General features: G+C 39.2%; 1 protein-coding gene across 1 annotated transcript in view; it reads left to right on the forward strand.

Moving 5' to 3' along the window:
* The window catches only part of ADAM9 (ADAM metallopeptidase domain 9), a 147,531-nt gene that overhangs the window by 5,372 nt on the left and 127,591 nt on the right, over nt 1-14,568 (forward strand). Inside the window, exons 2-3 of the mRNA XM_080795903.1 lie at nt 4,606-4,703; nt 7,978-8,036. Coding sequence (XP_080652029.1) covers nt 4,606-4,703; nt 7,978-8,036 — 157 coding nt within the window. The remainder of the gene's footprint in view (nt 1-4,605; nt 4,704-7,977; nt 8,037-14,568) is intronic.

Consider the following 14,568-nt stretch of genomic DNA (forward strand, 5'->3'; position numbering starts at 1 on the left):
TAACAAATCTGTATCCTCTGCTAGTTGATTGTATTAAGATTTTTATTTTCATTGTGAACTATATCCTTATAGTGATTAGCTGGGGGTAGTTTTGCCCCCAGAAGGCATCTGGGGGATATTTTTAGTTGTCACACTGATAGTTCTTCTGGCATCTAGTGGATAGAGGCCATGAATGCTACTAAACATCCTACGTTGCACAAGGCAGCCCCCAACAGCAAAGAATTTTCTGGCCCCAAATGTCAGCAGTGCTGAGGCTGAAGCTTTGTACAAATAATGTGCATGCACTTCCTTTATAGTAACATGGGAAACATGTAATTTTGGTTCCCATGAGAAGGTTGCTACTATTTGGGATTAAAAAAAAAAAAGGGAATTTGGGAAAAAATATGTACATTTGTTGTGATGTTCTTGGAACTCCTTATGGCACTCAGAAAGATCCTTGGATTTTAAAACCAAGAAGTCAGTATTGGAATAACAGCTTGACATAGAGAAGTTATTTTTGGGTGCTATAATTTTGAGAGTCTTATTAAAAATAAAGGATTAACTATGTTGTTGTTTTTTTCCTAACAAGAATTATGCGTTAAAATGAGAAGGGCAGAAAGACTTTTGTGTCTTATTTTCCTATACTGGATTGCTTTTCTTTGCTAACAGCCTCACAGAAAGATCCATAGTTTTATACCTATTATTATAAAGTTATTTAACCTGTTTCATATTGAAAGCTCTTTAAATATCTGCCTGCCCAATTGTAGTTCTCTTTTCTGAGACATTTCTTTTTCTCTGGATTTCTTCTGAGTTGAATGAAATGAAAAAAAAAAAACAAAAAAAAACGAGTTGCATATTGTTTAGCTTCTAGTGTTAACAGTTCCCTGAACCTGTTACGATATATGTCATAGCCTGTAAAGATTTACTTAAAAAACTTTCTAGTTTGAAATAACGCTAGAGTCATAGGAAGTTGCAAATAAATGTACACAATGACTTACTTTTTGTCACACAGAGTGTCTAATTTATTACGTGTTAAAAGAATTTTTATTCCTGCCAACTATTTGCACCACTGAGACAGAACAGGAACTTGCAAAAAAACTCTGGCCCCCTCAGAGCACCAATGGCAATAACCCATTTCTCTAGTCCAGCTTGCAGGTGGCTTGTATGTGATCAGGAAGCCAGAGGCCACAAGCTGGAAACAAGCAACAGGACCCAATTTACAACAGGTGTGCTCCTACAAAGACCAGACCAGACCAGTCAGAGCCAAATGGACCCCAACTCTGACTTTTTGCTGATTTTTCTCCCCAATATAATGCTAAATATTATGCCCAGAGGTGGAAACTTAACATGCAAATGAAACATAACATGTATGAAGCATGGTTGGTCAGCTGGGGCCCAGCTTCCTGTATTTCCCCACCGCTACATGCTTAGATGTCACTCCTTTCCTACCCCAGCTGCTTTAAAAACTTTCCCTGGCCATTGTTCACGGAGCTAGCCCAAGGACACTGCTTTGTGCTATCTGCCTTTTGCTCCGGCAGAAGCCCCTGCTAAAAGTCTTGCTTGAAAATTCCTGCTTGGCTTCTTATCAGTTTTCATTGTCCAGAGTGCCCGAGTCTGGTTCTGTAATGTCACCACATTTCTAGTAGTTGAACAGCTTATCATGATCTAGAGTGAAATTAAGGTAATATTGAAACTTGTATTTTTAGCAATTTGAAAACAACAAAGGTCATTGAAAGATTTCTTCTGGGTGGGGCAGTATTCCTGTACCTCGGTTGATGTAGGATTAAAGATATTTTATCTAGTGATCTGAAGCCTTCATTTGTGAAGGCCGTGGGGATTTCTTTTGACATGGTTCCCCATTAACAATTCCAAATATCTGAGTGATATTTTATTATAGTATGTCATAAGTATGCCTTGGATTAGCTTATGGCCACTTTTGTGAGTATTGGAGTCCATTTCTGGTGTTTTCATGTAATGACTTGAAGCCATCTTAGATAGCATAATATGCCATAGTATAAAGATATAAGGGGTTTGAAGTTGGGTAAAGAGTTTGAAAACTGTTAGTATGATATGTATTGTATTAGATAGGATACAATTTGTTTTCCTTTTGTATCTTTTAAAATCCCAAGCTAGACAAGATTATAGACTTTTTTTTTTTTTTAAAGATTTTATTTATTTGACAGAGAGAGACAGGGAGAGAGGGAACACAAACAGGGGGAGTGGGAGAGGGAGAAGCAGGCTTCCCGCTGAGCAGGAGCCCAATATGGGACTCCATCCCAGGACCCTGGGATCAAGACCTGAGCCGAAGGCAGCCGCTGCTCAACGACTGAGCCACCTAGGCGCCCCAGGATAGTGATATCTTGGAGAAAGTTAGCTGTAAATGCTTCATTTTAATCTGTATTTGAGAAATCTGAGAGGTGTAAAACTTAATGTGTGAATGAGCACCCAGTTTGGATCCAAAGGAGGAGAATGGGAGTAGGGAGACCAGGTAAGAAGGAACGGTCTTGTAGGTGTGAGGTTAGTAAGGCTGATAAAAAGGAAGGAGCTTTGGGAGATGCTAGATAATCAGTACTTTAAATAGATTGTGCCTTTTTGTTGAACAAATTCTCTTTTTTCCCCCCTTATAATTTTGAAAGTATTACAGGGATTACGAATTACTCATTGTAAAAACAAATTCAAACCATACAGACATGGAGGGATGCAGGAAATAAGTCCCATGTCCTTATCTCAATGTTCCATATCTCTTGTGTGTCTGTATATATCTAAACCACATTCATGAGGAGGCTTAAGACTAGCATACACAAACAGAAAGATTGAGGGAAGAACAGACACATTTTTCTCTCAGTGGATCTAGTCCATTGTGACAACTCCTTCAAACAAGTTTGATACATTTACTTATGATATTTACATGTTTACATATTTTTGTAGTCTCATATATATGTAATATATAATATTTCATAAATGCTATATTGCAGAGTTTATTAAAATGAAGTTTCTCCCCTCATCCCACTCCCTAGAGGTAGCTACTTTAAAATATAATTATTTTATCATAGAAAATTTTAAACATACATAACAGCAGAGAGAATAATGAACTCACATGTACCCATTACCCAACTTCAATATAATTTCGTACGTATCTCTTCCCTCAAACACACTCTATTTTGATACAAATCCTAGACATCATATAATTTTGTCTTTGTAAGACATAAGGACTTTAAAAAGAAACCTTATCCACAATATGGTTATTACACATAAAAAAATTAACAGTAATTTTTCAGGATCATCAAGATTTCCCTGATTGTTTCAGAATTTGTTTTTTTCCATTGATTTGTTGAATTAGGATCCAAAGAGGTCCATACATTTATAAGGCTCTTTAACTTATGGAGGTCCTTTCTTCCCCCCCACCCTCTCTTGGGCATTTATTTGTGAGAGAAATTCCACTTAATTAAATTGTTGTAATATACAGACATATAGAGAGATGGAATTTTCATTCATGGTCCTTAAGTGGTGACCATCTACTTCATCAAGTTCACTGAAAAAAAATTGACATGCCATCAGCAAAGATCCTGAAAGAAGATAATTATGTTGGGTGTATTGAGAGACCTCGTATCAGACTCCAACAGGGGTGTCTTACTAAGGGATTTCCTTGGGCAATTTTGATTATACTCCATTTTTGCTCTAGTGATGACTTTGGAACCCAAGTTCCACTTAGTTATGATTCCACTGTGCGGTAAACTGAACAGGATTGGAATTGGAAGTAAGTCTGCATGATTGTTTTGAGTTCTTCACTGTTAATAAATTTTATCAGAAGTGAGTTTTTGTTTTTAGGACACATTAATGGCAGTAATGTAATTTGAGATAACTGCTACATTGTTAAGTGTGTATTTATTAAAGTTAACCGATCAGGCATTGAAAGTAATTTTTCTAATTGTCCTTGTTTGTTTCGTAAGTATTCCAGTACCATATCAGGGTGATATGATATGATTATGATATGGGATGAAGGGAGAGACTTCATTTTAATCAACTCTGCAGCGTTACATTTATGAAACATATAATATTGCACATATATGAGACTATAAAATGTCATATGTAAACTTGTAAATATCATAAGTAAATGTACCAAACTTGTTTGAAGGAGTTGTCACAATGGACTAGATCCACTGAGAGAAAAATGTGTCTGTTCTTCCCTCAGTCTTTCTGTTTGTGTATGCTAGTCATTCATGTTGGGTGAGGGTGAAAAATGGGAGATGAGTAAATGGTGCTGGGCTCCAGATGCCTTCCCTCCACTTCCTCTCCAAAGCACTTTTTTTTTTCTTGTGTGTATACCTTCAGATTTATTTTAAGGAAAAGGGTTAATAAGATTTATAGCAAAAAATTGTTTGAAAATGACTGCTGTGTATACACTGTGAGGACTTACATCCTTTTAAATGAAAATATTTTTCCCCTCATACTTATCAAGTATATTGCTATTTTTTGTGTGAAATATACATGCACACACACATATATGAATGTCACATGATTTTCCTGTGATTTAAACATTCAGCCTTTGATTTCCACCACATTTTGGTACCATATAGTTTTTCACATTTACTTGTTATGTAATATTTATTATTCCTTTTTCTATAGGTTTTCAACAGACCTCACATCTCTCTTCTTATGAAATTATAACTCCTTGGAGATTAACTAGAGAACGAAGAGAAGCCCCTAGGCCCTATTCAAAACAGGCAAGTTATCTCTTGAGAAGTATGTATGTGTTTAAATTTTACTTTATTTTTTTTTAAAGATAGTGTGTTACTTTCAGCAGGGGTTGGTTCACTGAGAAGTGTTGGCCGGTGAACAGTATACCACCATACATATGGCAGTGATATCTACTGGCCATTATTCTAGTAAAAGTAATATATTGATCCTTAGTAGCTTTTTTTTTTGAAAGACAAATGGTCAACTTGAAATATAACAGAATGAAATAATTAAATAAAATTCTATGACCCGGGTAGGATGTGGATTATATAGTTTTCTAACCCTTTTCTCACTGGTCTTGGTTACAGTGGCCTTTTCATAATAATAAGAATTAATCTCCCTTTTAGCTTATGGTAGGTAGAATACATCATATTGTATCTTCACAGACTCTGGAGAATAGTTAGTATGTTACATGTATATATTTCATTATATGGGAATGTTCACTCAAAAGTGAGTTTTATCTCCATATCAGAAGAAACATTACTGTGTTGTTAACGGAGTAACCAGTACACAAAAATTATTTTTTATACTGTTTTCTCCAGCTGTAAAGTTCAGAAATGCTAAGTTTGTAATTCAGTTGATTTTGCAAACTCTTCAACTTTAGAAAAGTATAATCTAACTTTATTATAATTTAACAGTAACAGATGATGAAGGATAGAGTTTAGATTATTATGTCTGAATCTCCGGTATATTCATAAGTAGAAGGAAGCTCATACATTGTGCAGGGACTGGGCCTTGTAGAAAGAACACTGGAGTTTAGAGGCAGGAGCGTTTAGTTCTTGCCTGCCCTCTGAGTACTACCTCTAGTTGCATACGTCATTCAACTCTAGTTCTTCTCTATTAAGTAAGGAATAAATGGCCCTACAATTTATAATTCTTCCTTCATTTTGTTTTGAACTGGATTTTCTACCATTTGATTATGTTTTGTCTTCGGATGGAATTAATGTGTACTTGCTTCATTATTTTTCTCCTTTTCTTCACTTTTTAGCACAGGGACTATGCTTTCGACTTTATTGTGTGTCTGATTTCTACATCAGTACTGCACACATAGGTGCTTGTGATCATAACAAATGTCATTCATATGCCCTGATAAATATTTGAACAAGTAAAAGCACGGTTTGGGCATTGGAGATACGGCAGTGAACAAAACAGACACAATTCATGTTCTTATGGAGTTTCCATTCTAGCAGGATCGGGGGAGGAGGAGACAGTAAACAAAGAAATAATATAAATTAATAACGTAGATTACTTAAGGTGATAATATGTGCTCTTGAGAAAATTATACCAGGAAGGTGGATAGTGAGTGCTGGAAGTGAGGGTATGGGTGGGGTGAGAGGATTTGTATTTTTTTAGTAGGGCAGCCTAGGAAAGCCTGACTGAGAAGTTGACCCTTGAGTAAAGACCGGAAGCAGGGGAATGAGCAATCTGGACAGATACTTGGGGAAGCAGTACAGTATCAAGAAACAACTCTCAGACTCTTCAGAATTTCTGTGACAATAGGACAGCCAAGAGCAGACATGATAGAACAGCACATGCCAAAACTGTGAAAGTAGAAGGAGCTTAGAATTTTTGTTGTTGTTTCTAACTTTCTTTTGTTTAATTTTTAGGGTTTTGGTTTTTTTTTTTTAAGATTTTATTTATTTATTTGAGGGAGAATGAGTGAGAGAGATCATGAGAGAGGAGAAGGTCAGAGGGAGAAGCAGACTCCCCAAGGAGCTGGGAGCCCAATGTGGGACTCCGTCCTGGAAGTCCGGGATCATGACCTGAGCTGAAGGCAGTTGCTCAACCAACTGAGCCACCCAGGCGCCCTAATTTTTAGTTTTGATTCTTTTCTTATTGGAGTATAATTAACGTACAATGTTATATTAGTGTCAGATGTACAGTTTAATGACTTAGTAATTCTATACATGACTCAGTGCTCACTATAAGTGAAGTCACCATCTGTCACCAAACAAAGTTATTACCATCCTACTGACTGTATTCTCTATGCTGTACTTTTCATCTCTGTTGTCTTATTTATTTTGTCACTGGAAGTTTGTACCTAGGAGCTTGGTATTTTTGATGCCTAAGTTGAGATTGAGGTAGGTCACAGGTAGCTCATGTTGTGAAAATAGAGTGCCAGGAGCTGTAACTTGGTCTAGGCCCTAGAAGTGGGCTCTCGATGAGTTCCAGAAGAGGGGATCATGCTATTTCTTGGCAAAACGTTACCTTAGAGCCCAGAAACAGTAAGGAAAATAAGAGGACACTTCTGATAATATTATTTGTTGAGTCCCTCTATGACTTCTCTTTGGTCAAAGAGTTTATGCAAAGTGGAATCTCATGGTTCTAGGGATCACAGTAAGCACTTGTGATGGATGAATTGGTGAGCTGCTGGGGAAGTTGTTTGAGATAAAGAAGAGGGGCCTGTGAACTTGAGGTTGTGTAAGTGCAGGTTACCTTATCTCAGTTCATTGGCTCAGATGGTGTCATTTGTAAGGCACACTGTTGTTTAATAGATCACTAATTATGGGGTGCCTGGGTGGCTCAGTGAGTTAAAGCCTGTGCCTTTGGCTCAGGTCATGATCCCAGTGTCCTGGGATCGAGCCCCGCATCGGGCTGTCTGCTCCGCAGAGAGCCTGCTTCCTCCTCTCTCTCTGCCTGCCTCTCTGCCTTCTTGTGATCTGTCTGTCAAATAAATAAATAAAATCTTTAAAAAAAAAATAGACCACTAATTACAAAAGAAACAGAGACCTGCCAGTTCGACTGCTGCGCCTTTGTATGATGCATCCTGATTTCAGAGATGTTCATTTGAGGGGAGAAAAGTGGGTTTTAGAAATGGTGAAATGTAGTAAGCTGTGTGAAGCCATAAAATCATAAGAGTATGAATTTCAACTTTTGGGTAACCAGAACTAAAGATAATCCCTTGAAACTAAGAAATGCATTTCACTTAAAAGGGAAGAAGTACTTCACATTGTAGTTAATACATGGCCAGACTTAATAGAAATAATTTCTGAAGTTACAGCTGAATTATAAATGAATTTAAGGAAAGTTTAGATGGATATGCAAGTGATTTCCCACGATGGGTTATTAAAGGAAGATAGGGATGATCAGAGTATCTTTTTATTATTTAAGAGCAGTTATGAGGTTCTGTAAAACAATTTCAGTTGGTGCCAGATTATTTTAACTCAGGATGGAATTTCTAGTCTTGTAAATACCTGCTGTTGAAAAGTGATTTATAAGATGGTGTTTTATTGTTTTTTCTTTTTTCCCCTGTGCTTTTAGGTGTCTTATATCATTCAAGCTGAAGGAAAAGAGCATATTATTCACTTGGAAAGAAACAAGTAAGAAATTTAATTTACTTTGGCTTTTTGGTTTAAAAAATAGTACTTTTTTAAAGATAGTATATTTTATTTTATGAATTTTTTTAAAAAATATTTTATTTATTTATTTGAGAGAGAGAAAGCGGGAGAGAGCATGAGAGGGGAGAAGGTCAGAGGGAGAAGCAGACTCATGGAGCTGGGAGCCCGATGTGGGCCTCCATCGTGGAGTCAGAATCATGGAATCATGATTCGGAATCATGGCCTGAGCTGGAGGCAGTCGCTTAACCAACTGAGCCACCCAGGCACCTAAAGATAGTGTATTTTATTTTATTTATTTATTTATTTATTTATGAAAAGATTTTATTTATTTATTTGTCAGAGAGAGAGAGAGAGTGAGCACAGGCAGACAGAGTGGCAGAGGGAGAAGCAGGCTCCCTGTGGAGCAAGGAGCCCGATGTGGGACTCGATCCCAGGACGCTGGGATCATGACCTGAGCCGAAGGCAGCCGCCTAACCAACTGAGCCACCCAGGTGTCCCAAGATAGTGTATTTTAAATAGTATATTTAAATAGTCTATTTAGTTAGATGTTGTTTAGTAGATTGATAAACAGGTGAGAATCAGAGGAGTAGCAGTGTGGAAAAAGCCATACTGTTTTTGGTTTCCGTTGACGTTAGAGCAAGGGAAAATAAATTTAAATGAAAGCCAAAGAAAGTTGTATTTCAGGAGAAAACTTTTTAGTTGTGATCGGCCTAAGGAACAACTAAGCAGGGGTAAAGAAGTCTTTAAAAGCTATATCAGTCTGCTTGTGCTGCCATAACAAAATAACACAGACTTTAAAAAAAAAAGAGGAAGTTTATTTTTCTCACAGTTCTAGAAACCAGAAGCCCAAGATCAAGGGGCCAGCTGGGCTGGTGTCTGGGGAGGGCTCTCCCCTTGAGTTGCAGATGGCCATCTTATGCTGCGCTCGCATGGCCTCCTTGGTACTGGGGGGTGGGGGTAGGGGAAGGAGTAAGCTCTGTGGTGTCTCTTGTAATAGGGACACCAATTCTGTCAGTTCAGGACCTTACCCTTATGACCTTATTTAACCATAATTACTTCCTTAGTAGCTCCATTTCCAAATATAGCCACACTGGCCGTGAGGCTTCAACATATGAATTTTTCTACAGGAGTTGAGCATGGGGAGAGGCGATGGTCACAAATATTTAGGATGTAAGAGCAGTCTCTCATCACTCCCTTTTAGTCCCTTCGCCACATTTTGGCATGTTTTCACCTGATTCCACTTTGGTAATCTGTTTTCTTTGACCCCCCTCTTGAAATGCCAAGTTTTTAACCATGCTGAGTCACCCACTTTCCTGTGGTCTGTCTCTCCCTTTTCCTTTTTCTTTCTTTCTTTTAGAAAAAGATTTATTTATCTCTTTGAGAGAGAGAGAGAGAGCGCACACAAGTGTGAAGGTCAGAGGGAGAAGGAGAGAGAATCTCAAGCAGGCTCCCCACTGAGCATGCAGCCTGATGTGGGACTTGACCTCATGACTCTGAGATCACAGCCTGAGCCGAAACCAAGAGCCAGACGCTTAACTGATTGTGCCACCCAGGCGCCCCCCACCTTCTTCCCTTTCCTTATGTAGCACAACTTCAATATCTTAGTGAGAAATCCTAGAAAAAAAAGTCGCCTGATAAGCCCATCTACAGTAAGGTGTGAATGAGGTAAATATAAAGTATTTCTGTCTAAGGACATGCTGCTCAAAGCATAGTCCTGGAACCTCTCAGCAGCCCTTGAGAATTTGTCAAGTGCAAATTCACTGGACTAACCCTAGTACAAAGCAAACATTTGGGAGGTGTCATAGCAATTTGTGTTTTAACAAGCTTTCTAGATGTTTTAACAAGCTTTCTAGATGCATTTTGTGCATCCTCAAGTTTGAGTAAGACTTTTAACCTAGAAGAGGATGTTAATCCAAAGGGTTTGAGTCCCCCTAGCAGAAGTTCAGGCAGTAGATACCGTCCAGCAGACTTTCTGAAGCCTTCTACTATATTTGATGGACATTAACATTTATTGAACATTTTCTATGTCCCAGGCACTGTATTAGGTACTTTTAGGTAGATTATTTATTTAATTCTCACAAAACTCCTGAAGGATCTTGCTTGACTCTAATGTAATGATGTCAATATGTAAAAAAACCCTAATAGGTCCAAATATTTTCTTCTGTTTCTTTCTGTAGGACATGTAAATTAATTAAAATGTCAATAAAATAATACAGTTGACCTTTGAACAATATAGGTTTGAACCGATGGGTCGACTTATATCTGGATTCTTTTCAATAAATATATGTACAATACTGTAGATGATTTTCTCTTCCTTATGACCTTATGATTTTCTTTCTTTCTTTTTTTTTTTTTTTTGAGAGAGTGAGAGACAGGGAGAGAGAGAAAGAGCGCTAGCATGGGGTAGGGAGAGGGGCAGAGAAAAAAGGAGAGAGAGTCTTAAGCAGGTTCTATGCCCAGTATGGGGCCCACTGTGGGGCCTGATCTCCCAACCCTGAGATCATGACCAGAGCTAAAATCCAGAATTGGACGCTTAACCAAGTGAGCCACCCAGGCACCGCCCCCCCCCCCCGACACCGCCCCTTTTTTCCCTAAGAGAGAGAGAGAGAGGAGGGGAGGGGCAGAGGGAGAGAGAGAATCTTAAGGTGGTTCCGTGCCCCACATGGAATCTGACTCAGGGCTCAATTTCACAACTCTGAGATCATGACCTGAGCTGATATCAAGAGTGCGACTCTTAACTGACTGAGCCACCCAGGTACCCCCTTATGCTTTTCTTGACAACATTTTCTTTGGCTTACTTTATTGAAAGAATACAGTGTAAAATACATATAATGTGTAAAATATGTGTTAATTGACCACTTACATTATCGATAAGGTTTCTGGTCAACAGTGGGCTGTTAGTAGTTAACATATTTAGAGAGTCAAAAATTATATTTGGGTTTTTGACTGCATGGGGTGTCAGTGCCCCAAAGTCCTGTGTTGTTTAAGGGTCAACTGTAGTTTCTTATGTTTGTATAGTTTTCATCTTATAAAGCATTTTCATAACCTTTATCTCATTTATCATATTGTTATAACAACCTAAATGTTGAGCAGTGTCTGTTGTCCTCATTTTATGCATTAAGACTATCAAGGTTCAGGGAAATTCCTTGACTTGCTCAAACATAGTTTGTAAGGGTTTAAGCTGGGGTACAAGTCCAAGTCATTTGACCAGAAGTCTGGTGATCTACATATGTATGTTATGTCTGCTCTGTATTACTATGCTTCTTGATTTGGTGGCAAATGGTACTTTTCCAGGCATTTGTAAGAGTTGTTAGGCCTTTGAGTATCTTTGAAAGGTGGTCATCAAAGCTAGTGATCACTAATGAAAAACACAGTAGATAGTCTGTAATAGAATGGCTCAGATGCATTCTTTGTAGTAATAGGGAAATTATGAAATTCAATAAAGGAGTAACTGTATTCTAGTAAATGCATATTTTTTCCTTCCATTGCCTCTAGGATAGTGGTCTTAACTCTTTTTAGGTCTCACATCCCTTAAGAATTTGGTTAAGGCCATGAACCCTTCTTGTGGAGGAGGGTGCATAATCACTTAACATGGACTATTTGGCAGGAACTGGGGGTTATGGGAAAGAAGAGATCACATCTTTTTGTGTGGGTGCTGCAAGATTTAAAAATGAAATGGAAGGGTAGGTTAAACATGTCACTTTTATTATTGAAAAGGGCTGGGGTGGAGGATTTAGCTTAGAATGAAAGCCTGGTGGGCCTACTAATCCTGAACCCCAGCATCAGGCAGAGTGGCCTCTAGGTAGCACATTCATGTCAGTGCTACCTAGTGGCTATTCTCCCTCTGGAGAAGCATAGCAGAATTTGCTCTCATTGGGTAGGCAGTGACTTCAGAGCAAAGCAAACTATCTCCAGTTTATTCTTTTCAGATTCACCACTAGATGGAGGGTGTGTGTGTGTGTGTGTGTGTGTATGTGTTGGGGAGAGAGGGGAGGAGGCACTGCACTGCTGAACAGGGTTGAGTAATCAAAAGGACTGAAGATGCCTCAGGCTACTCTCAGGCTCACTCAAGGAGGTTTTAATAAAGGTGAATGATACGGCGCTTCAGGACAAAGAAAGTGCAGATAATCATCAAGGGGATTGAAAACTTTCTGTACATCCCAGATGTGCTTTGTCTCTAGATTACAAACCTGTGAGATAAGTGTGTGGTGTCTTACTTTCAGGGGAGCCCAGGCACATGTTTATATAAGGGATCTTTCATACCACCCTGGTCAGGTAGCCAAGGACAGGCCGTGTAACTGATTAAAATGCCTGCAAACCATCAATCTCTCTATCTTTAAACAGTAGAGGCAAGCTGAGCCTGGCTGCCTCTGGGAGAGTTGGGAACTTTAAATGGCACACTGTAAATCACTAGCTAGCACATTGCCTTCCTGACGTGTCCATAAGCCCTGGAGATAAGCATGGAGCTGCTCTGGTTCTGCTACAAATGACAGATTCTTTGTCTGACCAAACTTCAGTCAGGCTGCTGGACCTTCTAGGTGTATCAGTGCACTTCCTTGTAAAATCCAGTTTTGGTAAGAACCCTACTAAGTCAATTTAGCAAGAACCACTAACCCCCTTGCCCTCGATTTCTGATCATTCTGGACATGTGATCAGGTTCCTCATCCTTTAGCAGTCCCCAGATGATGTCTGATCACCATGTCCTGTTTCCAGCAAGTATCTGTTAGGCTGCTTTAGCTAGAAACCCCCTTGCCCCTGAAATTTCCTGTCAGTAGTTTTCTATCCATTGCCACCCTGCCCTTTGGCTATAAATTCCCACTTGCTCATGCTGTATTTGCATTTGGTCCTTCTCTCTCTCCTCTACCATGAAATCCTTTTGAAATAGTCCCAACACTTAGTGTAATGGTCCTGAATGAAGTCTGCCTCACTGTCTTTAAAGGTGTCATTGGATATTTTTTTTCTTTGACAGTCATTGTGCCATGACTCAGATAGGATCAGATTCATCATTGGACCCCCGGATCTCTCACCCAGGGCCCTAAGTATGCACCTTTGAAGGCTTTGTCTTCATTCCTGGCTGATTGATTGGGGATCCATTGGTGAGTCTGACTCCTGAACTGTTGCACCAGACAAACGTCTATTAATACTGGTAAGGACAGATTTTGATTTTTAAGATATTGATTATACTCTTTGAAGCTGGGTTAGAGTCCCAGGCTTTTTTTTTTTTTTTTTTTTTTTTTTTTTGCAAGGTACTTGCTGGGCTGGAAGGGCTTCCTGGCTCCTTGTTCTGAGTAGGGATCATTCCCTGACTCCCTGGGCTGGAAGCTTCTTCCTCCTGGCTCTCCTGACAGACAGAGGTCTGTGTCTATTCTCTGTTGCATCCCGCTTCTCCCAGGGGAACTTCTCAGTCAACTGAAACCCCTTTTCTCAAACTTCTGCTAACTTTCTGCTGGGCCTGCTTACTTTCTAATTGGCATGATTTTGGTGAGGGTAATTTGGAACTTCATTGTCCTCTTTGGGAAACTTGAGATCTCTCCAACCTCAATACTCCCTGTACCTCTCCCTTCCTGCTGCTTCTGCTCTTCCTTCCTCCTCTTATCACCTTCAGTCTTCCCTGTAGTTTCTTTGAATCCTTTGCGATGTACCTTTTCGAGCCCCTGCCATCTCCGTCCCTCTGTCCACCCTTGTTGACTTTTCCCTTCCCACTTCAGCCTTCAGCTCTCTACGGCCCCTGGAATTGTAGACACCTTAACCTCCATTGGGCCCTCTCAAGGGAGTCAGGTACCCCTGACAGCAACTCTCTGAGACTCAGAAGAAGGAAAAAAACCCACTATTTGAAAATAGAGTTGGACAGTTTATCCACTTACGGACTTTGGAAATGTCCAGACAGCACTTGGATGTCTTTTCAGTCAGTCATCTAAAATTTAGTCCATTGCCTTCATAAGATTATATATCACAGTAAAAAAAATCTTAAAAGTTTCCACAGTCATTGGTAGACAGGTCACCTTAACTTGGTCCATTTGCCACAAACACAATTTGGGTGAAAATACAAAGGGGAGATAAACCAGTGAGACTACATTACTGTTTTACTGACTCACAGCTAAAATTTTGGAATGGAAGCTATAAGATCTCTATTTGTGTATGTCTGTATGTTTATATATGTTTATATATATGTGTACTATAGATGTGTTGTAGTTTCCTACCTCTGGAAGGAGTAATCAGATTAATTTATAAAATCCCTTAAAGGAGAGGTGCCTGGGTGGCTCAGTTGGTTAGGTGTCTGACCGATGATTTTGGTGATCAGGTCATGATATCATGGGTGGTGAGATGAAGCCCTGTGTGGAGCTCTGCACTCAGTAGGGAGTCTGCTTGAGGTTCTCTCCCTCTGCCCCACCCCCCACTTTTGATGTCTGTGCATGCTCTCTCTCTCAAATAAATTAATATATCTTAAAAAAAAAATAAAATCAGATCCCTTAAAGGAGTTCTGTTCAGATTGGCTTTGGCTAATGAACACTTA

The sequence above is a fragment of the Martes martes genome, assembly GCF_963455335.1.
Source record: "Martes martes genome assembly, chromosome: 2".
In the NCBI taxonomy this organism is placed as follows: domain Eukaryota; kingdom Metazoa; phylum Chordata; class Mammalia; order Carnivora; family Mustelidae; genus Martes; species Martes martes.